We start from the raw sequence: 27,055 nt of genomic DNA on the forward strand, positions 1-27,055 counted from the left end.
TCATATTGTATAGTCTTTATGTAGACATCATACTTTTGTTATTCATGTACTTATATTTGTTCGGTTTATTAGACCAGTGGGTGTCTTGACTGTTCCTCGTCACTACTCTACCGAGGTTAGTCTTGATACTTACTGGGCACCACTGCGGTGTGCTCATGCTACTCTTCTGTATATTTTTGTGCAGATCCAGGTACTTGTTCGTTAGCTAGCTGTGTGGACTGTTGCTGTGGAAACTCAAGGTAAACCTGCTGCTTCGTTCGCAGGCTTCGGAGTCACCTTCCAGTTTTCGTTTTGCACTGTTTATTCTTACTTCTGGACAGTTGTATTTATAAGTTTTCTAGCAAACACTCTGTAGAGCTTATGACTTGTACTACTGGTTTTGGGAATTTTAAGAGATTCTAATTAAATAATGTTGTTGTTTTAATTATTGTTAGGCTTACCTAGTCCCTAAGACTAGGTGCCATCACGATACCCAATGCAGAGAAAATTAGGTCGTGACATTCGGTCAATCGGTAGATTTGATATCTTTGAACCGTCAAACTTTGGTGTATACCTAGACAAGCATAAATCACACAACCAACCCTTAACCGTCTTTGGCTCTCATTGTTGTGTTCATTTCAGCCATGAACACCGCCTGGTTTCATAAGTGCGTAGAGAATTGGCATTACAAAATGCTTTATCCTTGGTACTGAACATTGTCTCATCACGAGAATGGACCAAACCTTTAGTTGACAATGTTGAACCATCATTAATGACTTTGTTTGATCTCCTTGAACCTAGATCTTGGGATCTCCAGTCTTCTAGGTAGAGTTACCGCCACAATGGCTTGTTCTCGGCCATAGTCCCATTCCCCTCGATGATTTCTCAACTACCTCTCTAGTTAGGCCTTTTGTAAGTGGATCCGATACATTATCGCTTGACTTTACATAGTCAATCGTGATAATTCCTCTAGAGAGTAATTGCCTAACGGTTTTATGTCTTCGTCGTATATGACGAGATTTACCGTTATACATCACGCTCCCAGCCCTTCCAATTACCGCTTGACTATCGCAATTTATGCATATTGGTGCCAACGGTTTGGACCAAATTATCAGCATATCATCCACATATTTTACAAAAAGTGAAGGGCATATACTATTACATTTGGATTTAATATTAATATTCCGTTTACAAAAAATTGGATATTTAATAACAACTCTGTTAATATTTACTATTAACAAATAAATTTGGTCCAAAAAACTAATCAATCAATCGATCATTTGACCAAATCCTAATCCGAAGCCGTAGCCAAAGCCGAGCCGAGCCGAGCGAGCGAGCGATGACGACGGCGCGAGGCTTGCCTTCTTCTTAACTCTTTAAGAATTAGAAGAAGTGCAATTGTATATATACCCATCAAAACTTTTTCCTCTTCCAATATGAGACAATGTCCCTTTGTCAAGGAGGGAAACTCAAATATTTTCAATTTTTCTCCATTTTCCATTCACCTTCTTTTAAGCTACATTTAAGCTTTAAAAAAAATATCATTTATGTTGGATAAGAGTTAAAACATTTCTGTTAATATTTATTATTAACAAAAAAAATTGGTCCAAAAAATTAATCAATCAATCTATCATTTGACCAAATCCGAAACCGTAGCCGAAGCCGAGCCGAGCGAGCGACGATGACGCGAGGCTTGCCTTCTTCTTAACTCTTTAAAAACTAGAAGAAGTGCAATTGTATATATACCCATCAAAAATTTTTCCACTTCCAATATGGGACAATGTCCCTTTGTCAAGGAGGGAAACACAAATATTTTTAATTTCCCTCCATTTCTCATTCACCCTCTTTTAAGCTACATTTAAGATTAAAACAAAGCCCAACAATCTCCCACATGAATGGGGAATGGCTATATCACAAAAATATACATGAAAAACTGTGTGATTCGCAAGCAAGGATTAATTGCATCTGGATAAGTAGGTTTCCCTTTGAACTTTCCGTAGTGAACTTATGTCGGATATACTCGGTCAATCGTTAGATTTGATATCTTTGAATTGTCAAACTTTGGTGTATACCTAGACAAGCATAAATCACACAACCAACCCTTAACCGCCTTTGGCTCTCATTGTTGTATTCGTTTCAGCCTTGAACACCGCCTGATTTTATAAGTGTGTAGAGAATTGGCCTTACAAAGTTCTCCTTGAAGCGGCTAACACTTCACACTTATATAGGTGATTCCTAAACGTGTCATCCCATCGATACACTATTTGATATACCCCGTATCAAATTTAGAAATTATTAAAAAGCCTTAATGCTTTATCCTTGGTACTGAACATTATCTTATCACGAGAATGGACCAAACCTTTAATTGACAATGCTGAACCGTTATTAATGACTTTGTTTGATCTCCTTGAACCTAGATCTTGGGATCTCCAGTCTTCTAGGTAGAGTTACCGCCACAATGGCTTGTTCTCGGCCATAGTCCCATTCCCCTCGATGATTTCTCAACTGCCTCTCTAGTTAGGCCTTTTGTAAGTGGATCCGATACATTATCACTTGACCAAATCCGAATCTGAATCCGAAGTCGTAGCCGAGCGAGCAAGCGACGACGACGGCGCGAGGCTTGCCTTCTTCTTAACTCTTTAAGAACTAGAAGAAGTTCAATTGTATATATACCCATCAAAATATTTTTCTCTTCCAATATGGGACAATGTCCCTTTGTCAAGGAGGGAAACTCAAATATTTTTAATTTCCCTCCATTTCTCATTCACCCTCTTTTAAGCTTAAAAAAACCTCAACAATGGCTACATAAAATATGAAGTTAAGAAACAAGATTCAGAACTTAAAAGGTTAGAATACAAAGAACTTAGTTGTTTAACTGCAGTGCCTAGTAGATTCAATTCAACCTTTATCATAGAGTTTAAAAAACTTAACAATTCAAAATATTAAAAAGGCATTATAAAAACATCACAACCAAAAAAATAAAGGGGAGAGAAAACGTATTTATTAATTACCTTAGCCAATATTACAATAACAAACACACCACCGTTGAAAATAGAAAGTAACTTTAATTTTTAACTATGCAATTACATTTAGAAAAATAAAACACGTAAAATAGAACTTATGAAACTAGCAGAACCTTTTATTAATTAACAAGCGTTGTGTTGACGAAGCAAATTACCAAGAAATCTATTCTTAAAATTACCAAGAAATCAAGAAATCCTTTGTTGAACTACAGAAGTCCACCATCAGAATGGCATAATATACATTTTTAAAACAAAAATAACTTCATAATGACCAAAATGTCCTCAGGTGAAGCAGGTATGTCAACGGAGAGCACACCCTGCTTCACCTGTTTCTACACCACTTCTTATATAAATGAAAGTAGAAAGAATTAAGCACGTCCCGTGTGTCGGACACTACAACAAGTTATTTTAGTATTTTTGTTTGTGTTCTGCCCCATTATACACCTAGTATAAATAGAATTCTTAAACTTATTTTAGATAGTATGGATGATAATTTTGATATTATATAGAGAAAATCCTTGTCCTTTTAATTTTTTTCCTGATTGAAAAAGGAAATACCTTCGCAAGATAATTCAAATTTTGTTAAGAATATTTTGCTTTGATAAACTTGATTATATTGATTTTCTATTCTAATTCCAATGTTTTCCATTTTTATACACATGAAATTGTAGAGTTGAATTAGGATTTATATTGGTTTGCTGCTTTGATTCATTACTAGAATATAAAGAACTAACAAGGTTTTTAGTTTCATATAGAGATTATTTGTTAGTTTTACTCAACATATATATATTTTGATTAATCAACCAATTTTCTTTGTTATAATTTTTCAAATATTTCTAAATATAAAAGGCATTTAAAACATTTCATGTACAAATGTACTATAGTAAAGTACATGAAATTTTAAAAATTTTCTTATTGATATAAATATATTCTCTTCCTTAATTCTCTCCTTTAAGGAAGTAATATTTCGAATATCACATTATCATATTGGAATATTATATTGGAACATTGTTTGACATGCTACTATACAAACTTTATTTGAAATCTTTCTTTTTAAAAAAAGAAAAAATCCAAACGCGAGAAACATATAAGTTTCTGGCAGCGTTCCATTAGCAGTGTGTTTGAATTGCCTGCGAAAGAACATTTCAGAGGAAAAGTTCAGCTGCTAGTTCAAACCCTAACTCTTTGGTTCTATGGATCCTCGTCGTCCCTCTCGGGTTATAGATCCAAAAGTTCGTCGGGTGGGTTTTTTCGCACCCGACCCACACACTTCCGACCCGGATAACCATCCCGGGCTTTCCTCATCTCCGCCCGGCAATTCGGTGATCCCTCACGCCTTCGAGAGCGTCTCACAGGCTGTCCCTGTTCCTAATTCTACGTCGACGTCGCGGCCTCGGCGGTCTTCTTTTGACGAGAGTGAGCAATTGGTGGTAGGAAGTTACAATCCTATGCAGTCGGTGCTTGGAACTTCGCCGACGTCTAGTGGAATTGGCGTAGAGGGAGAGTTTTCCGAGGACTCAACACACTGGATTCGTCAGACTGACGGCTTCAGTTTGACTTCAGCTGCCCGATTGACGGAGTCGAAAGACGATCAAGGTATCTCTAGCATTTGTAATTTAGCCCATATAAACTGGGCATTATGATTTTTTTCGAATCCCTCAGTTTTAGTATAGGTATTTGCAATGCTAGATAATGTGGAAAATGTCCTGTTGTATTTGTTTAAAATGGTAGGACGAACTTTTGCTCTTTTTCTTTATTATTTATGATGGTGTTGTTCCACCTAGCTTGCACGCACTTTGATTATTCCACGAGGTAAGTGCTACCTCTCCTGGCATACCTGCTACCGCGCACCAGCACCAGGTACCTCTCACCTCCCACCAGCACCGAGGTACCTGTTGCCTCCCACCTGCACAGGTACTTGTGACCTCACACCAACACACGTAGCAGGTAACTCTGTCCACTCAGGTCTCTTCATTTCATTCTCTGCTCGATTTGGAGTAGATGACAATTAGATTAACCCAAACCTAAATATCAATTGAACACAAGATCCAGAGATTCTATGTAGTATACTCTTCTGAGACCATATACTCTGCACATTCAGTATCATCTTGTAGCTTATTATGTATGGGACCCTATATGGTAATGTTTGATGTTATAATTAGGACGACGTGTGGAGCATTATTACTGATGTTGTTCAAAGCTTTTGTCTGAGCTATCATTTCTGAGTTTTCACATCTTAGGAGCAGTAAGAATGCTGGTGATAAATAATGCTTTCCTGCTTGCATTATTTGCACTGAACTCCTTTATTCGTCAATTAATTACAATTAGGTGGGCTGAAAAGCGATTCTTCCTCCCAAGAACTTTGATCTTGCTAGAACCAGTGTTTCTCAGATGATGATAAAAAACATTTTTGTCTTGCAGAACAGATCAGTGCACAAGTTGCCGAAACATCGAATGAAGTAGAAAGAAATGGAAAGCCACTAAAAGGGAAGAGCACCAAGGCTGAAAGGCGTGCACTGCAGGAGGCTCAACGAGCTGCAAAAGCTACTGGAAAAGGTTTCAATCATCTTCCCTATTTAGTTAGGAAAGCAACCACTATACATTATCTCCACATAGGGGAGGAGTGCGGAAACAAGGTTCTTAGAGTTTCCTTTCTTTGTGATACAACTTCTGTTAACTAGTTTGTGTCTTTATTATTCAGATTTTTGTTATTGTTCATTTTCTAGAATCATATGATTTGCTGGATTACGTACTTGATCAACGTTGTGATTTCTATTAAACGCCTCTCTTTGTCAGCAATCCCCTCATTTTCCAGTTGCTTGTGCTTCTTTCTTGTTAATGGATAACTCAGTTTATTCGATATGCTGCTTTTGGAACATCAATCATGTTGTTTGATAGTCATGCTTGATGGGAGAACTAATAGAAAATAAAAAATATATAAAGATAGTGGAACTGATAGAGGATAGAGTATATACTTGGTAATATTTTTATTTCTTTTTATTTGATAAGTTATACTTGGTAAGTTTTTATATGACTGTGTTTGTGAGACTCCATATATCCTGATTTTCCTTTTGAGAAAAAGCTACGCCATCACCTGGCATCTCTTACAAGTGTTATTAGCATTATTCTTAAATATCCATCGTTTTGTGATGTTGAGAATATCTAGTTGTGTGTCTCTGAGTAAAGTCATTAAATGTACTAGCTAGCTGAGTGATACACTATATATATGTGTTTGCCATCCATAAAATTCTCAAGGACCTAGGTAGGTCAATGTCTGAAGGCGTGTTTATTTTCATTTGTAACCACCAAATTGTGTCAAAGAAATTTATTAGTCTTAATTATTGTTTTCAGGTTTTCCTTCTTATATTCATATCTGTAGCATTTCTAGAATTTTTTACTATGGGGTACTTTGATAATTTAGGTGCTGTTCATTAGCCATCAGGAGCTCTTCAGCCTAATATTTTTCTACCCTTTTTGGCCATAAATACATTCTTTTTTGAGCTGTATAAGCTGCTTTGACTTTGCCAATATGAATCAGTTATGCATGAGCCTATAATAATTTTTTCTTGAATAGCTTTTCCGGTCGCAACAACATCTGCATTTGTTGCCCCTAAGATATGAATTGGTTCCTTTCATTTCGTTTTTTATTTACTTTCTTGAATCATTGAGGATTGGAGTGAAACGACAGTAAATGGAGCAAAATGAATATTGAAGATTCATTAGTCGACCACAAGTCCATAACTAGCTCAGAATTGAAGCGTAGTAGTAATAGTTGTTCTTTTTTTTGTTTCTGAAACATGAATGAAGGTTTATAGTTGTGACATTACCTTGGAAGGATTTCTGAATAGTGAATACTAATTGGAGCTTTCAAAAGCTGTATGCTAATTGAAGTTAGGTCAGAAAATCTTTTTGCTGAGTCGTTAAATCATCTTTCTGTAAAATTTATTTTATTTTTGGATCATATGTAGGTGGGGAAACATCTGGGACAAAGTTACGCGGACAGTCTGGTAAACCTACTAAGCAGCCTTCACAAAAGAAAGATAGTGGCCCGATGATATCATCTGTAGCTACTCATGAGACAAAAGGAGGTGACCGACCCCTAGAGAAAGATCGCAAGAAAGATGTACCTGCTCCTAGGATGCAATTTGATGATAAGAATCGTGTTGAAAAAGCTAAGAAGCGTGCAGTAGTTAAAAAGACTGAAGCTAGAAATAGGGTAGAACTGTTTCGGCATTTACCTCAGTATGAACAAGGAACTCAGCTACCTGATCTTGAATCAAGGTTTTTCCACCTTGACCCTATGCATCCTGCAGTTTACAAGGTAACTTCCCTATGCGTCATCTCCCATTTTCGTTTATTTCTGCTTTAAAGTGGGAAACATTTCACAGAAGTAGTTGTATAAGATACTAAGCTTGCCATGGAGGACTTTAGTCAGCAAGTGAGAAGGACAGATGCACATTATCATCTTGCTTCTTGATCTTGCATCTGTTGTCAGATACACTACGACTGTATTACCACCTGACTGCTGAGATCACTGCTGTTGTGACTTTCACTATGCCTCAGTCCCAACCTAATTTGAGTCATTATATGAATCCTCTATATTTTTTTCGCTTTGAACCAGTTTCATTCCATTACTCAATAATTTAGGTTTCTCAAACACTAGATATCCCCTACAGTTTTTATGGACATACAAATCTCTAAACAAACTAAAAAGAACTTTAGCAAACATTGAATGATTGAACCTAATGGAAGTGTACTAATACGACAAAACCTTAAATCTCATAAGTTGGCATGGCCTATATGGATTTTTTCGCTTTCTTTACTTTCGATTATTCATTAAGTTTGCGTTGTTTTGGAGAAATTATATGTCTTTTGAGATAACTTCATTCCGTTCGTCCCATTTTAAACCCTCCAATCACCATGGTACCTCGCCTACATACGGATACATTTGGAGATCTAAGTAGTACACGGCTAAACCATATCGGATGATATTCTCTCATTTTATCTTCTATATTTTCGTACTTCAGGAAGCAGATGCTCTAACTACTGAGCTACAGGATCTTTCCCTAATTTATCCTCTATAATTTTCTTACTTTAGGTTAATTTTGTTTGCTTTATGATATCCTTATACCCAATAAATTTTTATTTGATGTGGACTTAAAGCATTGTTAATTCTAGTATGACACTAAATGGCTTAGGAATGTCACATGTCTTCACGATTGTTTGTGAAATTCTTACCAGGTCGGACTGCAGTATTTGGCTGGGGATGTAGTTGGGGGCAATGCTCGCTGTGTTGCAATGCTGCAAGCTTTTCAACAAGCCATCAAAGATTACTCTACACCTCGTGAAAAAGCTCTAGGTAGAGATTTAACAGCAAGAATCAATGGCTACGTTTCATTTTTTAATGAGTGTAGACCCCTTTCTATTAGCATGGGGAATGCAATTCGCTTTCTAAAAGCTCGTATAGCCAAGTTATCTTTAACTCTTTCTGAGGCAGAAGCAAAAGCCGCTCTTTACTCAGATATTGAGCGCTTCATTAATGAGAAGATAATATTAGCTGACAGAGTAATAACAAGACAGGCAGTTACGAAGATCAGAGATGGTGATGTTCTTCTCACATATGGTTCTTCCTCTGTTGTTGAAATGATTCTGTTACATGCTTATGAGCTTGGGAAGCGATTCCGTGTAATAGTGGTAGATTCTCGCCCTAAACTTGAAGGCAAGGCACTACTTCGGAGGCTGGTGAAGGGGGGCCTGTGTTGTACATACACTCATATAAATGCTGTTTCTTACATTATGCATGAAGTCACTAGAGTGTTCATGGGTGCTGCATCTGTATTATCTAATGGGACCGTCTACTCTAGAATTGGGACTGCATGCGTTGCTATGGTTGCTCATGCATTCCGTGTTCCTCTACTGATTTGTTGTGAAGCTTATAAGTTTCATGAGAGAGTGCAGCTTGACTCTGTTTGTTCCAATGAGCTAGGTATGTCCTATTCATAGATTATATTTCCAATATCATCTGTGTGGCTTTATTGTCTATTAACTCAATTGCAGGTGAACCAGATGCCATTTCCAAAGTTCCTGGTAGACTGGATGTAAATTCTTCGGATAACTGGATAAGTAAAGATAATATTCAGCTTCTGAATTTGATGTGAGTGATTTTCTTCTTCTCATTTTCTCTCACAACTGAAGGATAAATTATTAGTTTCCTTTGATTTTTATAAAACTATGTGTCCATAGTGTCATTTTGTTAAATGGAGTTTCTAGTGATTGGGGAGTTTGTTATGGTCTATCTGCTTTCTTCACCATGTGCATTAGATACATTACAAGGGCATTGGGGTGGGACCAAAGAAATTCATGTATACCTAGGAAAAGAGAAGTTTCATGCCATCAAGAAAAGGCTGAACCTTAATTTTATGAAGAATGTGGAGTAGAAGTGCACAAAATCTTAGAATCCTCCCAAAATATTTACAAGAACAAACTGAGTTGCCCTTGAGCCCACCTAGGAAAAAGTCATTTTCCACTGCTCTGCTCCTCTTAAAATCACTGCCTCAACACCTTCATAAGCTATAACTTGCTTAAAGTTTCCGGACAAAAATGGTTATTTAAGAAATCGAATGTTGTCAACTAGAAGTGAGTCAGAAAAACAAAGATTCATTGTAGTGCAAAATTTTAGGCTAGAAAACATATATGTGAGTCCTAAGACACTAGTCAAGCACCCAAGGATGTGGCCTGGTGGTCAATGAAGTGGGTGAGAACCATGAGGTCTCATGTTCAAATCCCAGCGGAGGCAAATACTAGGTGATTTCTTCCCATCTATCCAAGCGTTGGTGGATAGAGTTACCTGGTACATGTTGCTGGTGGGAGGTGGCAGGTATCCCGTGGAATTAGTCGAGGTGCGCGCAAGCTGGCCCGGACACCACGGTTATCAAAAAAAAAAACACTAGTCAAAAAGAAAGTCCGACTCCTAAGATGCTCTTCTGGTAATAAGTTTTTGAAAACGTATGAACAAATGTAGAAGAACTTTTTCTCAGTGAAGTTTTTTGTCCACCCTTAAAGGAAATTAGACAAATAAGATTTTCTCATTCATCTAATACTTAAATCCATGATTCTAACAGGTATGATGTTACTCCTTCAGACTGTGTCTCGATGATCATCACAGATTATGGCATGGTAAGTGGATTTCACAATATTGCTTGCAACCTTAGTTCTTTAGATTTCATAATTGCAATGTGAAATGTTTAGGAGTTATATCCGGAAAAAACTTACCTGCACCGGGTGTTTACACCCAATATAATTAAGCTAACCATAGAAGACAACTAAGATCTAAGAGCCTTATTTTAAATAAATAAAAAATTAAAAAGAAAGAAATAACAACGTAAAAGAAGTAAGGCCTAAGAGGCCTTCTTTCTTCATTCTTTGCGTATTCCGAAACAATAGCCTACTAATTCAGATTAAGAGACATAACATAAAGAAATTTTATTTAAGCTTTTATATTTTCTACTTTTAAATGGCAAGAATCTTTCATAAAGCATGATGGTGTTTTGCTCGATTTTAATTGAATTTACCTTTACAATGATAGTTACCGGAAAGTAATGCAAAGTATTTTGCCAAGAACTCAACCATAAGTATATATTATGGTAGATAAGTTTTGCAGGTAAGCATATATTATTAGTTGTAACTACGCATACGATATGAAAACAGATGTAAAAATTTCTTTTCCAGATAAAAGCTAAAATATGTTTGTATAATTAATTATACTTACAGCAAGTAGAAGTAAAAAAAATTATGTTGGTAATGGCGTAATGGCCGATGATGGCCTTGGTGGCACAAAAACAAAAAAGTACTGTCGATTTGATGTTACTGTTAGCATAATGGAGATGTGGAAATATTAAGTATTTTAGTAGAATATTATTATATTTGATATATCTCAAAACTAGTTGACAATAGTTAAATACTAATAATTCTGTAAAGTGACATGTGTTGATTGTTTAATGGCCGGGTGTGCGGGTAAGTTTTTCCCGTTATATCCTTTTATCCCTACTCATTTCATGGTCTTTCGGTGTTTTCCAGATACCAACTACAAGTGTGCCTGTGATTGTGCGAGAGTATGGGAGAGAACACCTCCTGATATGAACTGCCCAACTAATGTAGCAATTGGATGTTGCAACAGCTACCAACTTACTGACAATTTCTGCTGTCATATAATACCTAATAGGAAATGAATGCAATTAAAATCATTTACCTTACAGAAAAAATCGAATGCATGCATTAATTTTTTTTTGTCTTGAAGTTTATAGAAATTTACACAGGTCTCAGTAAGATCTTTCATTTAAAATATTAATTCTCTGACAAAATTTACTAGGTCATAGGTGTCGGTGGCCCTTTGTTGGATTGATGTTTGTATATTTTACAATACAAAATTTCTCACGGAAGATTCCGCTAAGATTTTGAGATTCTTGTGCTACTGTTTGTGTAGTTAGAGCTTCACAAGCCAGTTGACTGCCACAGAAGCTTTTATTTTTACTAGAATAAAGACAATATTTGAGTTGTGGGATTTGAGCTTTTATGGCTCCAAAAATCATTTTCTATCTGCTCATGCTTGGACACTAACAACGTCTCTTTAGATAAAAATATCTTTGTTATAGTTGGTAGATGGAAAAAGAAATAGGAAGAGCTGGTAGCATCGATTCCTTGCGAGAAAATTTCAAAGGCTAGACTAATATGTCACTATTTCTGGATGCCATTTTAGTCTGTGTCACATAAATAATACTGTAGTTTTTCTAATTTTCCATCTTTTATACGATGGTTTGAATGTAAATAATGAAATGAAACAGTTAAAAATAGTTAATAATAAAAGCAAAAGATACAAACTAAAAGTAAAAATTTAAATAAATTTAGATTGTGAAGCTGCTAGGGAGGTATTAGGGATCTCGAAGGGTTACTTTGGTGGACACAGAGGAGACTGGTGGTGGAATTGAAAGGTGCAAGGAAAAGTGGAGACCAAGAAAGCGGCATACCTAAAGCTAGTGGAAAGTGTAGAGGATGAGAGAAGGGTGAATAAGGAGCAACATAAGTTAGCTAAAAAGGAGGCAAAATTAGCAGTTACGGCGGCCAAGACTGTAGCTTTTGGTCGTTTGAATGAAGAACTCGAGGGCCGAGGTGGGGATAAGAGGTTGTTCAGGTTAGTCAAGGTAAGAGAAAGGAAGGCCCGTGACTTGGACCAAGTGAAGTGCATCAAGGACGAGGAAGGTAGAGTTTTGTTGGATGAGGGGCTTATCCGTCAGAGATGGCAGACCTACTTCCATTGTCTCTTAAACGAGGAAGGAGACAAGAACATTATACTGGGTGATTTGGAATTTTTCGGGAGTTATTGCGACTTTGGGTATTGTAGGCAGATTAGAGTTGAGGAGGTTAGAGGGTTATGCGTAAAATGAGCAGGGGCAGTGCGACCAGGCTGGATGAAATCTCGGTGGAGTTTTGGAAGAGTGTGGGCAAGGCATGTGATCATGCCCAACTCTAGTACTAAAAAGGATAAGCGGTCGTTACAAATATAATCTGGTCTAAAAGTTCGGAGTCGAATCCCACATAGAATTAATGTTTCGCTATAACTGTTCAATATTACTAAGAATAACAGCTCAAACAATTCCTAAGTTATAAAGATTGTGATTCTTATTTTAAACTAATTAACAAGCAACTATTAAAAGCAGTAAAATTATCAACTAAGAAGACTAAGGACTGGAGATAAGATTTGAAAAGTCTAGTGTTACGATTTTCCCAATCGTCAGAATTCTCCTCTCTATGTCTCCTATAAATTTGTCTATGTATTCTTTACCGATCGTGAGTACTTCGGGTGTCGTAATTCTCTTCCGAGAAACTACCACAATTTACTAGACATATTCTTCCGAACTACGCTAGGTGGCACTAATTCACCGCTCACTAAGATCGCACCAAGGTTTCGTTATTCCTAATCCCCTCTTTAAACCTTCCATATTGATTCCTCACATACGTTAGGAGTGATGTTGTTCAATAACTACCTAAATATGTACCCTTTTCCAAGCAATACATACTAAATAGGCACAATCAATTGAGAGCTCTTCAATCAACTGAAATAAGCGCGTAGTTAAACAAGTAGAGAAATTCAAAGGCTCAATTATATAAAAACGTAACAAGAATTCATCCTTCAAAAGGTTCCATCAAAACCCTAGATAGGAAATTAGCTATTCATGCTAGTATGTAAAAATACAACACTAGAATTCATAACAATGGGAAAAGAGGAAGAAAGAGGAAAAAAACGTGAAGTTGAATCATTCTCCTTGCTCCAAGCGTGTTCTTGCCTCCCCAAAGTCTTCTTTCTCCCCAAAGTAGTGTATCCCCTTCAAAAGCACGTTTTAGGATGTATTTATAGCGACTTGGGTTTGTATAGGGCGAATTTTCCTTCTCCTATTTTGGATTGGAGAAGCTAATTTCTTCTGCTCCGGTCCCGGTTTGGCGAAGTGAACCTCGCTTCGCTGTCCGGGACTTTTCTCTTCAGTTCTTTTTTCACCAATTTTTATTTTATTTGATCATTTTCCGCATAAGTTTGTTCCTACACATAAGAAACACGTAATGAGCATATTTTCACTTCAAAAGCGGTGTGAACTCCCGTAACTCACACAAGAAATAACACACAAACACACTCAAAACATGCATTTTTCATACTTTATCATCATCCCACACATAAACTCTTGCTCGTCCTCGAGCAACTTAAAATTAAGTGCATAGGCAAGAAATACCTTTCAAAACATACTCAAGCATCACACCAATGACAATGGTTTATATCAATGTTTAGAATCCAACATATACACTCTTCATACATTTCCTCAAGTTTTAAACTCATACCAAGATTATTTAAAATATTCATGTGACTCTTTCTAACCTCCTCACTTTAAAACTTGATTCCAATGCATTGTACACTATGACTCGCTCCTTGTGTCAACTCAAAAATAAAGGTCCCTACCTATCCTTTGCAAATGATGTGCCCTCACCAACAAACCATAGAGAAAGCAGTCCACACACTCAATATAAGTTCAAGTATATTTTAAGGTCTCTCAAATCAGAAGAATTTTCTCACTCTCACAAAGAAACTCTTATGCCACCAAAGTTCGTATCATAGGCTTGCTCATAGTGTATGTCTCCACTAATTTAAGCTTGCAAATTTTAGGATCAAGTAGGACTTTATAGGTTGTAATGTAGGCTAAAGGACGGGTTGGATATATTTGAGAAAATAGTGACTAACCCTCCTAAGCACTTTAATACACTATTACTTCTAAGCACCTTCTTGTCATGACCACTTCAATTTCATGCCATGAAATCATGCACATTTAAGCCCTTCTTCATTAAGCACACCAATATATAGATATATACTAGCCCGGACAAAGGCACTGGGGGTATTATTCTTTTTTTTCCTTCAATTATTCTTTTTTTCACTCTCCTTAATTTGGTATTTTCGGCTAGTACCTTTTTTTGTCTGTACACAAGTGCACCTTTTCGGTCTTTCTATGGTTCCACTCAAAAGCTACCCAATCTCTTTCTTTACTCTTCTAGCTCTTAAGTGCTTTAGGAAGGAAAGGTTCAACAAGATTTGATTAAGAACAAAGGGGATTCAGCTTGTAATGTGGTTGCCAAAGAAAAGGTCTACATGCTCAAAAGGGGTGACTACGGATAATATTAGCATTGGTAGGCAAATAAGCTAGATGGTCAATCAAGGAAAGCCTATATCACTTCCCAAACTTACAAGACTTAATCATTTCGCTTCGACTCACACACGGGGAAAGTTCTAGACTAGAAAGGATGGCACAGAGTATACCAGAATCTCACCTCACACTATGCACATGACTCACTCAGGACGGCTCATGAAATAATTGACCGGATGTTGATCTTAGAATAAACGACTCCGGAATGGAGTTTTGATGGTTTTGTTAGCTCTGTTAGTTGATGTTGGACTTAGGAGCATGTCCGAACCGTGATTTGGAGGTCTGTAGTGGAATTAGGCTTGAAATGGCAAAAGTCAAAATTTTTGAAAAGTTTGATCGGGAGTGGACCTTTTGATATCGGGGTCGGATTCCGATTCCGGAAGTTGGAGTAGGTCCGTAATATTGCACACAATGTGATTTGTGTGCAAAATTTGGGGTCAATCGGACGTGATTTGATAGGTTTCAGCATCGTTTGTAGAAATTGGAAATTCAAAATTCATTAGGCTTGAATCTATGTACGATTCGTGTTTTAGATGTTGTTAGAGGTGATTTGAGGGCTCGACTAAGTTTGTATCCTGTTTTAGGACTCGTTGGTATGTTTGGTTGAGGTCGCGGGGGCCTCGGGTTGGTTTGAGATGGTTAATAGATCGAAAAGCGGACTTAGTGCATTGCTGAAGCTCACCAGTTTCTGGTGTAATTGCACCTGCGGAGTGGGGATCGCAGGTGCTTTCTCGCAGAAGCGAGAAGGAAGCCGCAGAAGCGGCCAGGGAGGAAGTGAGTATAGGTCGCAGGCGCGAGGTTATTTCCGCACATGCATGGTCGCATATGTGGCGTTAAAGGCATAAAAGCGGAGCTGGGTTGGCCTGGGCAGACCGCATGTGCGAGGGGTTAACCGCATCTGCGATCCCGCAGGTGCGAGCGAGACTTCGCAGATGCGGAGTTGAGAGAGGCATGTTTCTGCAGAAGCGGATGGAAGGCCGCATAAACGGCTCCGCAAGTGCGGAACCTGGAGCGCAGATGCGGGCCTGGGGGACTTAAGCGATATCCGCATAAGCAAAGGATTTACTGCAGAAGCGGTTTCGCAGGTGCGAATATTTGGTCGCAGGTGTGAAAAGCCTTAGCAGATTATTAAAACAAGGGTTCGCGATTTTGGCTTCATTTCAAACATTTCAAGCAGGGTTTAGGCGATTCTTGAGAGGGTTTTCGAGGGGATTCTTGAGGTAAGTCCCTTGGGATCATTTTTTTTCTCAAGTTAAAGCAACTAGCACAGTCATCATAAAATTTAAGCACCCGTGAATTAATCACAAGAGTCAAAAGATGAGCCTCAGTATCAAAATAAAGCCACACATATTGTTAAGGCATGTAATTATAACGACCATGAAGAAAGTATTCAGTTCAAATGCTCCGCACCTAAGCCTCGATATAAAACAAGTTAAAAGCAAAAATTACTCAAGCTTCTTCCCATTCCATTATCAATTCAAAAAGAAAAAATAATGAAAATCTTTTTGTGTTTTTCGTTGGACTTTAAACCCTCAAGAAAACTGTCAGAAAGTCCATCGTCCGGAAAAGTCCAAAACTTTATAAAAAGTCTACCTACAAGAAAATAATTACTACCCCGTTCAAAGATACATCCCTTGGAAAAGAACCGCGGCCATAAGAAAAACCAAGAAGAATTATTTCTACCTATTTATTTTTTCTATTTTTGTTTTTTTTTCAACACACATGAAATAACACGACTAAAATAAAATCGAAATTCACCCAAACAGTCTCTTCACCCCACACTTAAATTTATGCATTGTCCCCAATTCACACCCATAAATACAAAAGAGTAAAAGAAACTCTGTGGTAGGCCAAAGACCGAAGCATTAGCAACTCATGGGATACTCAGACTTCTCCCATACTTGGATCTTTGTGCGGGCACCTCACACTTAGTTCTAACCATCTCACTTGCTTTTGCTTTTTTCCAATGGCCTTGCTTCCCATACTCCTAGAGAAATCAAAAACAATACTACACGAATAATACAATAATAAAAAATAAAAAAAAATAAAGCAGTAAAGTTAGGTTGCCTCCCAACAAATGCTTGATTTAACGTCGCGGCACGACGCGAATCACTTTTTGCCTCCACCTTGAGCTTATGAATTGAACCCCAATTTTTGCTTCAAGCTTATGATTATTCTCTTGGGGCGGTACAAATTCTTCCGAGCCAAAAATTAAATAATTTTCATGCACTTTTTGGCTCTCGGCCGAGGAGTGTCACCTTGCCTAGACGGCCTTGAAAATTTCAAAATATAAGGTTCATTGACCTCTGCCCTTGACTCCTTTTTATGCTCATAAGGATCAATTCTCATTTCACCATCCGAACATAATGTAGAGAAGTATTTATAATGAGGTCCAACACGCTCAAATACTCGAACTTCAAGATTTTCAACCTCCTCGATAAAAATTACACTAGAGTCAACTAAATTTGTATCCTTAATATCCTTGCCTGACTCTAGTATCATTTCTTCAACATTGATATCATCAAATTCTAGTTGGTTAAAGTGTTGGTGTTCTACTCTAGACCCCTCAATTGACACCTCAATTTCTGTCTCTAATGCATATTGCTCCTGGCTACTATTTATAATATTAACTTGTTGAGCATTAAAAGTTTCAACTAGTTGACTCACTTGAGCCTCCAAGTTGCGGATAGTAACATCTTGATTTTGTATGTGTAGTTGTTTCTCATTATTTTATTCCACAAGGAACCTTAGCATATCCTTGATCTCTTTTAGGTCATCATCCCTGGGTTCTTTGTTCCTATTAACTTCACAAAAAAAAGTAGAACCATCACAGTAAGGGGTTGGAGGAGGATAAGAAATATAAGCACAACCATGAAAGTGACCATCTTGACCACCGCACATATCACACACATTCCACACATAAGATTGAGTTGGTGCACATAACTCGCTCTCAAAAATATTTTGACAATTTTGCCACAGGTGGTTTCCTCCACAATAAGCACAAGGAAGATCAACAGTAGAATTACCAACATCGAAACTCTCATAATTCCAAGATGCCATGTTTCTCAAATTAACAAATAAAACTAAAATAATAAATCAAATACTAGAAAATAAAATAAAAGTTCAAACTTGAAACCTAGTAATATGTACAGCAACAGCTACACCGTTAGTTCCCCATCGATGATGCCAAAATTTGATCACGTCCAACTCTAGTCCTAAAAAGGATAAGCGGTCGTTACAAATATAATCTGATCTAAAAGTTCGGAGTCGAATCCTACATAGAATTAAGGTTTCGCTATAACTGTTCAATACTACTAAGAATAACAGCTCAAACAATTCCTAAGTTATAAAGATTGTGATTCTTATTTTAAACTAATTAACAAGCAACTATTAAAAGCAGTAAAATTATCAACTAAGAAGACTAAGGGCTGGAGATAAGATTTGAAAAGTCTAGTGTTACAATTTCCCCAATCGTCAGAATTCTCCTCACTATGTCTCCTATAAATTTGTCTATGTATTCTTTACCGATCATGAGTACTGTGGGTGTCGTAATTCTCTTCTGAACAACTACCAAAATTTACTAGACATATTCTTTCGAACTACGCTAGCTGACACTAATTCACCGCTCACTAAAATCGCACCAAGTTTTCGTTATTCCTAATCCCCTCTTTAAACCCTCCGTATTGATTGCTCATATACGTTAGGAGTGATGTTGTTCAATAACTACCTAAATATGTACCCTTTTCCAAGCAATACATACTAAATAGGCACAATCAATTGAGAGCTCTTCAATCAACTGAAATAAGCGCGTAGTTAAACAAGTAGAGAAATTCAAAGGCTCAATTATATAAAAACGTAACAAGAATTCATCCTTCAAAAGGTTCCATCAAAACCCTAGATAGGAAATTAGCTATTCATGCTAGTATGTAAAAATACAACACTAGAATTCATAACAATGGGAAAAGAGGAAGAAAGAGGAAAAAACGTGAAGTTGAATCCTTCTCCTTGCTGCAAGCGTGTTCTTGCCTCCCTAAAGTCTTCTCTCTCTTAAAAGTATTATATCCCCTTCAAAAGCACGTTTTAGGATGTATTTATAGCGACTAGGGTTTGTATGGGGTGAATTTCCCTTCTCTTATTTCGAATTGGAAAAGCTAATTTCTTCTGCTCCGGTCCCGATCTGGCGAAGTGAACCTCGCTTCGCTGTCCGGGACTTTTCTCGTTTCTTCTGCTCGGGTCCCGTCTGGCGAAGTGAACCCCGCTTCGCTGTTCGGGACTTTTCTCTTTAGCTCTTTTTTCACTAATGTTTCTATTATTTGATCATTTTCCGCATAAGTTTGTTCCTACACATAAGAAACACGTAATGAGTATATTTTTATTTCAAAAGCGGTGTGAACTCTCGTAACTCACACAAGAAATAACACACTAACACACTCAAAACATGCACTTTTCATACTTTATCACCACGCTTGGAGTGGCTCACTAGGTTATTTAATGTCATTTTTAGAATGAAGAAGATGTCCGAAGAGTGGAGGTGGAGCACGGTGGTTCCTTTGTACAAGAACAAGGGTGATATCCAAAATTGCAATAACTATCGAGGTATCAAGGTGCTTAGCCATTCTATGAAAGTTTGGGAGAATGTGGTGAAGCTAAGGGTGAAGAGGAGGAGTGTGTCTCTTTCTGAGAATCAATTCGGGTTTATGTCGGGGCGCTCGACTACAGAGGCCATTCACCTTATTAGGAGTTTGATAGAGCAGTATAGGGTGAGGAAGAGAGACTTACATATGGTGTTCATCAACTTAGAAAAGGCGTACGATAAAGCCCCGATGGAGATTTTGTAGAGGTGTTTGGAGGATAGAGGTGTACATGTTGACTACATTAAGGTGATTAAAGACATGTATGATGGAGAAAAAACCCGAGTGAGGACGGTGGGAGGGGACTCAGACCATTTTTCGGTCATGATGGGGTTGCACCAAGGGTCCGCACTCAGCCCTTTTTTGTTTGCCCTGGCGATGGATGTTCTAACGTGCCACATCCAAGGGGAGGTGCCGTGATGCATGTTATTTGCAGATGATATTGTATTGATTGACGAGACGTAAGGCGGTGTGAATGCGAGGTTAGAGGTGTGGAGACAGACCCTGGAGTTTAAAGGTTTCAAGCTGGGTAGGACCAAGACAAAATACTTGGAGTGTAAATTCAGTGATGAGACTCAGGGAGGTGAGGCTGGACTCGCAAGTCATCCCTAAGAGAGGAAGTTTTAAGTACCTTGGGTCTACTATTCAGGGGGATGGGGAGATTGATGAAGATGTCACACATCGTATTGTGGCAGGATGGATGAAATAGAGATTTGCTTCTAGTGTTTTGTGTGACAAGAAGGTGCCACTAAAACTTAAAGGTAAGTTCTATAGAGTGGTGGTCAGACCGACTATGTTATATGGGGCTGAGTATTGGCCTATCAAGATTGCCCATTGTAACGACCCGACCGGTTATTTTGAGAGTTGTAGCCCCGTTCCCCCATTTACTGCTCATTGTGTATTTAATAGCTGTTATGTAACTTGCCAGGATAGATCTTGCTTCCCCATTGATTTTCCCACCTAGTTGGTGTGTATTTAAGATGTAAATTGGGAGTGTGAGGCTAGGGATTTTGAGAGTTTGATTTGGGGATTTGGGTGACAATTTGGCATCGGATTTTGATACATTTTGTATAGTTAGACTCGTGTTTGAGTGGCCTTTCGGGTTTTGTGACTTTTATCAAATTTCGAGACGTGGGCCCGGGGGGCTAGCTTTTGAGCCAATTTTTGATTTTGATTAATAACTTGGCATTTTCTTATGGAGTTGACTTCTTTAGCCCGTATTGATTATATCGCATTGTTTATGGCTAGATTCGAGGCATTCAGAGGCCGTTTCGCGAGGCAAGGGTGTGTTGGAGTAGAGATTTGCTCAGATTGAGGTAAGTAACACTTCTAAATTTGCTTATGAGGGTAGGAAATCCCGTATTACGTGTCATGTATTTGGTTTTGAGGTGACGCATATGCTAGGTGACGGTCCTTGACTTCTTCGCTGAAAGCATGTATAAGATCATCGAATTGCAATCATTGAGTTCAGATTCAGAGCTGGCTGAATGGGGCGTGTGGGCGTGCACCGTAGGAATTGTGACTTGGTAAAATTTTGTGGAATCGTGTAGTTGTATAATCTGTTGTTATTTGTACATTCTCCATACAGTAGAGAAGTAGAACCACAATTCATGTTAAAAATCATATTTAGACTATATGTTGGCATTGTAGGGACCCACAGAGGTCTTGTACATGTTGAATTATCTGCTTAATTGATGTTTTATACTCAGTCACAGTTTTACTTATTTATTATAGCTCAGTCTCTATTGTTCCTTGCTGATACATTATATCATTTCTGTTGGGGCTGACTTTCATGACTACTGAGAGCTCGAGAGACTAGAGAGATTTATGATTGAGTGAGGCTGAGGGCCTGATTGTGAGATAGTAATACTATAGCACGTGAGTTGTCCGTGCAGATCCAAATATTATACTATAGCACGTGAGTTGTCCGTGCAGATTATAGCGCTTGGGCTGAAGGAGCCCTTCCGGAGTGTTCACACACCCCAGTTAGCACATGTACCTACTGAGTGCGAGTGCCGAGTGCTAAGTGGATGGGAGGCCTGAGTGACTGTGGCCCCGAGATGATGCATTTGATTTCATTATTGTTGCACTTAGCTTCCATGTATTGCTGTCTTGAAATTTCTGAAAGATATTACACACTATTTCACTTAAACTTGTCATGGAATAATTGTTTGACCCAATTTATCGAACTTGAGAGCATGCCTACTTTCCTATGTTGAAACTGTAATTGAACTATAACTATGAAACTCGTCACTACTTTCAGTTCTTTATTTAGTCTTGTTGAGTTGTGGAGTTCGGATTCTCGGAGACTATCGAGGTAGCTGCTTGGAGTTTCACAGACCTTGTTTCTCCTTCCCTATGTTTCCACTTATTGTATCTAGTTTTAGATTATCATAGACAGTATTTTTCGGACTTGTGATGTATAGATGCTCATGTACTCAGTGACACCCCGATGTTGGAAATTTTCGCGTTGTATTTTGGGTTTCTATCCCATTTATGAAATTTTTTATTGTTTAAACTGCTTTAATTCGCTTTCAGTTAAAAGTGTTGGTAATATTTTTAAATGTCGACTTGCCTAGTATCACGATAAGAGCCATCATGACAGGTTACGATTTTGGGTCGTGAGAAGTTTGTATCAGAGCCTAGGTTACATAGGTCTCATGTGTCATGAGAAGGTTTAGTTGAGTCTTGCGGATCGGTACAGAGACGTCTATACTTATCTTCGAGAGGCTGTCGAACCCTTAGGAAATTTCACATTCTTGTATTCTTGTCGTGTGGATTTTTTGTTTCCGGTAGCTAAACTTTTGTATTCTATTCTCTCGCAAATGATGAGGACATGTGCTATCGGACAGGATGGATAGCCACCAATGCCACTAGCTAGGGCCACGAGAGGCCGAGGTCGCGATAGGGGTAGAGGTGCAGCTCGTACAGCAGCACCTGCAGATCCACCAGTTGCTCCAGCTGAGGAGCAGGTTCCAGATGTAGTTGAGCCAGTAGGGCCAGCTCAGGCACCAGCTGTGCCCATTGTGATTATAGGCCTTCAAGAGGCGTTGGCCCAGATATTGACAGTTTGCACTGGTCTTGCTCAGGTGGTTTCAGCTCAGGCCGCACCATCCACTTCTCAGGCCGGGGGAGGTACTCATACCCCCGCTGCCCGTACTCCAGTGCAGGCGATGCAGGGACTTTAGACGCCGGAGGTACTACCCACCCAGCCGATTATAGCTTCTTAGGCCCGGGTGGTCCCAGTTATGGCTGATGATGAGCTGAGGAGACTTGAGAGATTTGGGAGGCTTCTGCCTCCATCATTTAGCAGTGCTGAGTCGGAGGATGCCCAGGGCTTCTTGCACAAGTGCCAGCGGATGCTTCGTACAACAGGTATTCTGGAGACTAGTGGGGTCTTATTCACTACTTTTCAGTTTTCTAGGGCTGCCTTCAGATGGTGGGAGGCTTATGAGAGGCGCAGGTCGGTCGGTGAAGCACCACTTACATGGCAGGAGTTCTCTGTTCTCCTTTTGGAGAAGTTCATGCCGCAGTCTCACAGGGAGGAGCTGTGCAGACAGTTTGAGCAGCTTTGGCAGGATGGCATGTCTGTGACCCAGTACGAGATGAGGTTTTCTGAGTTAGCTCACCATGCAGTTTGGTTGGTTCCCACTGATAGGGAGAGGATCATGAGGTTCATTGATGGCCTCATGTATCAGCTGCAGTTGCTTATGACTAGGGAGATGGTATCTGGTACTACTTTTGACGAGGTAGTTGACATTGCTCGGCAGATAGAGATGGTCCGTAGCCAGGAGCGTGGTGAGAGGGAGGCCAAAAGGCCTCGAGGTTCGGACGGTTTCGGTGGTGTATCTTCTAGGGGCAGTCCTACCACAGCATGGGTCATCCTTATAGGCCCGCTTAAATGACATGCCCAGCTCATTGTGGTGCATCAGCTAGCCACGGTTCTTACAGTGCTCACTCAGGCCAGTCTTCATTCAGTGCACTTGCAACGCAGAGTTCTCACCATGCCTCGTCCGCTTAGGCCTCCACAGGTAGTTCTTCGGGTTATCAGGAGCAGCAGTTCCGTCATAGGAAGGGTTGTTTTGAGGGCGGAGACTTTGGTCATATCAAGAGGGATTGCCCTAGGTTGTTGAGTGGGGCTCCACAACAGAGTTCTCGTCCGATAGCACCAGTACCAGCAGTTGCACCACCCACTCAGCCAGCTCGAGGTGGGGCTCAGTCTTCTAGGGGTCTCCCTAAAGGGGGAGGCCGATTAGGTGGCGGTCAGGCCCGACTCTATGCTATCCCTGTCAGACCAGATGTTGTTGCCTCCGATACAGTGATCACATGTATTGTCTCAGTATGCCACAGGGATGCCTCTGCATTATTTGACCTTGGTTCCACTTATTCGTATGTATCATCATATTTTCCTCATTATCTGGATATGCGCTGTGAGTCCTTAGTTTCATATGTTCGTGTATCTACGCCAGTGGGCGATACTATTGTTGTGGACCGTGTATATTTGTCGTGTGCAATGACTATTGGGGATTGGAGATTAGAGGTGATCTCTTATTTCTTAGTATGGTGGACTTCGATGTGATCTTGGGTATGAATTGGCTGTCTCCATGTCATACTGTTCTGGATTGTAACGCTGAGACCGTAACGTTGGCGATACTGGGGTTGCCAAGGATCAAGTGGAGAGGTTCTCTAAACTATGTTCCCAGCAGAGTGATTTCATATTTGAAGGCCCATTGGATGGTTGGGAAGGGTTGTTTATCTTATTTGGCCTTTGTGAGGGATGTTGGTGCCGATTCTCCTACTATTGATTTTGTTCCGTTGGTGCGAGATATTTCGGATGTGTTTCCTGCATACCTGTCGGGCATGCCGCCCGATAGAGATATTGATATTGGTATTGACTTGGTACCGGGCACTCAGCCCATTTCTATTCCACCATATCGTATGACACCAGCTGAGTTGAAGGAATTGAAGGAGCAGCTTCAGGAACTCCTTGATAAGGGGTTTATCAGGCCTAGTGTATCACCTTGGGGTGCACTAGTTTTGTTTGTGAAGAAAAAGGATGGTACCATGGAGATGTGCATTGATTATAGGCAGTTGAACAAAGTTACAATCAAGAACAAATATCCTTTGCTGCTCATTGATGATCAATTCGACCAGCTTCAGGAAGCAAGGGTGTTCTCTAAGATTGACTTGAGGTCTCGGTATCACCAGTTGAAGATTCGGGACTCGGATATTCTAAAGACAACATTCAAGACCCGTTATGGTCATTATAAGTTCTTTGTGATGTCTTTTGGGCTGACCAACGCCCCATCAACATTCATGTACCTGATGGACAGTGTATTTCAGCCTCATCTTGACTCGTTTGTCATTGTGTTCATTGATGATATCCTGGTGCACTCTCGAAGCCAGGAGGAGCATGCCCAATATTTGAAGATTGTGTTGCAGCGGTTGAGGGAGGAGAAGCGTTTTGCTAAGTTCTCCAAATCTGAGTTTTGTCTTAGTTCAGTGGCATTCTTGAGGCATATGGTGTCCAGTGAGGGGATTCAGGTGGATCCGAGGAAGATAGAGGTGGTTCAGAGTTGGCCCAGACCGTCCTCAACTATAGAGATTCGGAGCTTTCTCGGCTTGGCCGGTTATTATCGTCGCTTCATGGAGGGTTTCTTATCTATTGCATCGTATTTGACCAAATTGACCCAAAATGGTGGTATTTTCAGATGGTCGGATGAGTGTGAGGAGAGCTTTCAGAATTTCAAGACTGTCTTGACCACAACTCTAGTTCTAGTTCTAACTTCAGCTTCTGGTTCTTATACAGTATATTGTGATGCTTCTCATATCGGTATTGGGTGTGTCTTGATGCAGGGAGGCAGAGCGATTGCCTATGCTTCTCATCAGTTGGAGCCTCATGAGAAGAACAAACCTGTCCATGATTTGGAGTTAGCTGCCATCGTTCATGTATTGAAGATTTGGAGGCATTATCTCTACGGTGTGTCTTGTGAGGTGTTTACAAATCATCGAAGTCTCCAGCACCTATTCAAACAGAAGGATCTAAATTTGAGGCAGCAAAGATGGTTGGAGCTGCTAAAGGACTATGATATCACTATTTTGTATCATCCCGGGAAGGTCAACATGGTGGCTGATGCCTTGAGTAAAAAAGGGTGAGTATGGGTAGCCTTGCATTCATTCCTGTTGGTGTGTGACCTCTTGCAGTTGATGTTTAGGCCTTGGCCAACCAGTTCGTGAGATTAGATGTCTCGGAGCCTAGTCAGGTTCTAGCTTGTGTGGTTTCTCGGTCTTCTTTATATGATCGCATTAGAGAGCGTCAGTATGATGACCCTCATTTGCTTGTCCTTAAGGACACGGTTCAGCACGGTGATGCTAGAGATGTTACTATTGGGGATGATGGAGTATTGAGGATGCAAGGTCGAATTTGTGTGCCTAATGTAGATAGTCTACGTGAGTTAATTCTCGAGGAGGCCCGCAGTTCGCAATATTCCATTCATCCGGGTGCCACGAAGATGTATCAGGACTTGAGGCAGCATTATTGGTGGAGAAGAATGAAGAAGGTTATAATGGGGTTTGTATCTCGGTGCCTTAACTGCCAGCAGGTGAAGCACGAGCATGAGAAACCGAGTGAATTGCTTCAGAGGTTAGAGATTTTAAAGTAGAAGTGGGAGAGGATCACTATGGATTTTGTAGTTGGGCTCCCACGGACTTCGAGGAAGTTCGATGCTATTTGGGTGATTGTGGATCGACTGACCAAGTCCGCACACTTCATCCCAGTTGGGACTACTTATACTTCAGAGCGGTTGGCTGAGATTTACATCCGAGAGATTGTCTGCCTCCATGGCGTGCCAGTGTCCATCATTTCAGATCGGGCCGCACAGTTCGCATCGCAGTTTTGGAGAGCCATGTAGTGAGAGATGGGTACCCAGATTGAGTTGAGCATAATGTTTCACCCTCAGATATTGGAGCACAACGTTTCACCCTCAGATTGAGTCCGAGCGCACTATTAAGATATTGGAGGACATGCTACGCAGTTGTGTCATTGATTTTGGGGTTCTTGGGATCAGTTTCTTCCACTCGCGGAATTTGCCTACAACAACAGCTATCGATCGAGCATTCAGATAACTCCGTATGAGGTTTTGTATGGGATACGGTGTAGATATCCGGTGGGTTGGTTTGATCCTGGCGAGGCTAGGCTTTTGGGTATTGACTTGGTCCAGGATGCTTTGGACAAGATTAAGATGATTCAGGAGCGGCTTCGCATGGCGCAGTCTAGACAGAAGAGTTATGCCGACAGGAAGGTCTGTGATGTTGCTTACATGATTGGGGAGAAGGTACTGCTTATGGTTTTACCCATGAAGGGTGTTATGAGGTTCGGGAAGAAGGGCAAGTTGAGCCCTCGGTAAATTGGGTCGTTTGAGGTACTTCAGAGGATTGGGGAGGTGACTTACAAGCTTGCCTTGCCACCTAGTTTGTCGAGTGTGCATCCAGTGTTTCATGTTTCCATGCTCCAGAAGTATGTCGGCGATCCATCTCATGTTTTAGATTTCATCACGGTTCAATTGGACGGTGATTTGACCTATGACGTGGAGCCGGTCACTATTTTAGACCGGTAGGTTCAAAAGTTGAGGTCAAAGGACATAACTTCAGTGAAGGTGCATTGGAGAGGTTAGCCAGTCGAGGA

General features: G+C 39.8%; 1 protein-coding gene across 1 annotated transcript; it reads left to right on the forward strand.

The window, feature by feature from the left end:
- The first annotated feature begins 3,991 nt into the window (after nucleotides 1-3,991).
- LOC107787389 (uncharacterized) lies at nucleotides 3,992-11,555 on the forward strand. The gene is made up of 7 exons (XM_016608948.2): nucleotides 3,992-4,598; nucleotides 5,424-5,558; nucleotides 6,971-7,323; nucleotides 8,244-8,988; nucleotides 9,060-9,156; nucleotides 10,124-10,178; nucleotides 11,079-11,555. Exons 1-7 carry the CDS (start codon nucleotides 4,196-4,198, stop codon nucleotides 11,139-11,141), a joined length of 1,851 nt encoding a protein of 616 aa, XP_016464434.1. The 5' UTR covers nucleotides 3,992-4,195; the 3' UTR covers nucleotides 11,142-11,555.
- Nucleotides 11,556-27,055: the final 15,500 nt, after the last annotated feature.

This window comes from Nicotiana tabacum, chromosome 15 (assembly GCF_000715075.1).
Source record: "Nicotiana tabacum cultivar K326 chromosome 15, ASM71507v2, whole genome shotgun sequence".
Taxonomy (NCBI): domain Eukaryota; kingdom Viridiplantae; phylum Streptophyta; class Magnoliopsida; order Solanales; family Solanaceae; genus Nicotiana; species Nicotiana tabacum.

What these genes read in the sequence shown, in the direction of transcription:
- LOC107787389 (XM_016608948.2), top strand. Translation starts at nt 4,196, where the DNA reads ATGGATCCTCGTCGTCCCTCTCGGGTTATAGATCCAAAAGTTCGTCGG. An exon ending in TGTTTGTTCCAATGAGCTAG is followed by an intron (nt 8,989 to 9,059) that starts GTATGTCCTATT and finishes ACTCAATTGCAG; the next exon opens with GTGAACCAGATGCCATTTCC. An exon ending in TCATCACAGATTATGGCATG is followed by an intron (nt 10,179 to 11,078) that starts GTAAGTGGATTT and finishes GGTGTTTTCCAG; the next exon opens with ATACCAACTACAAGTGTGCC.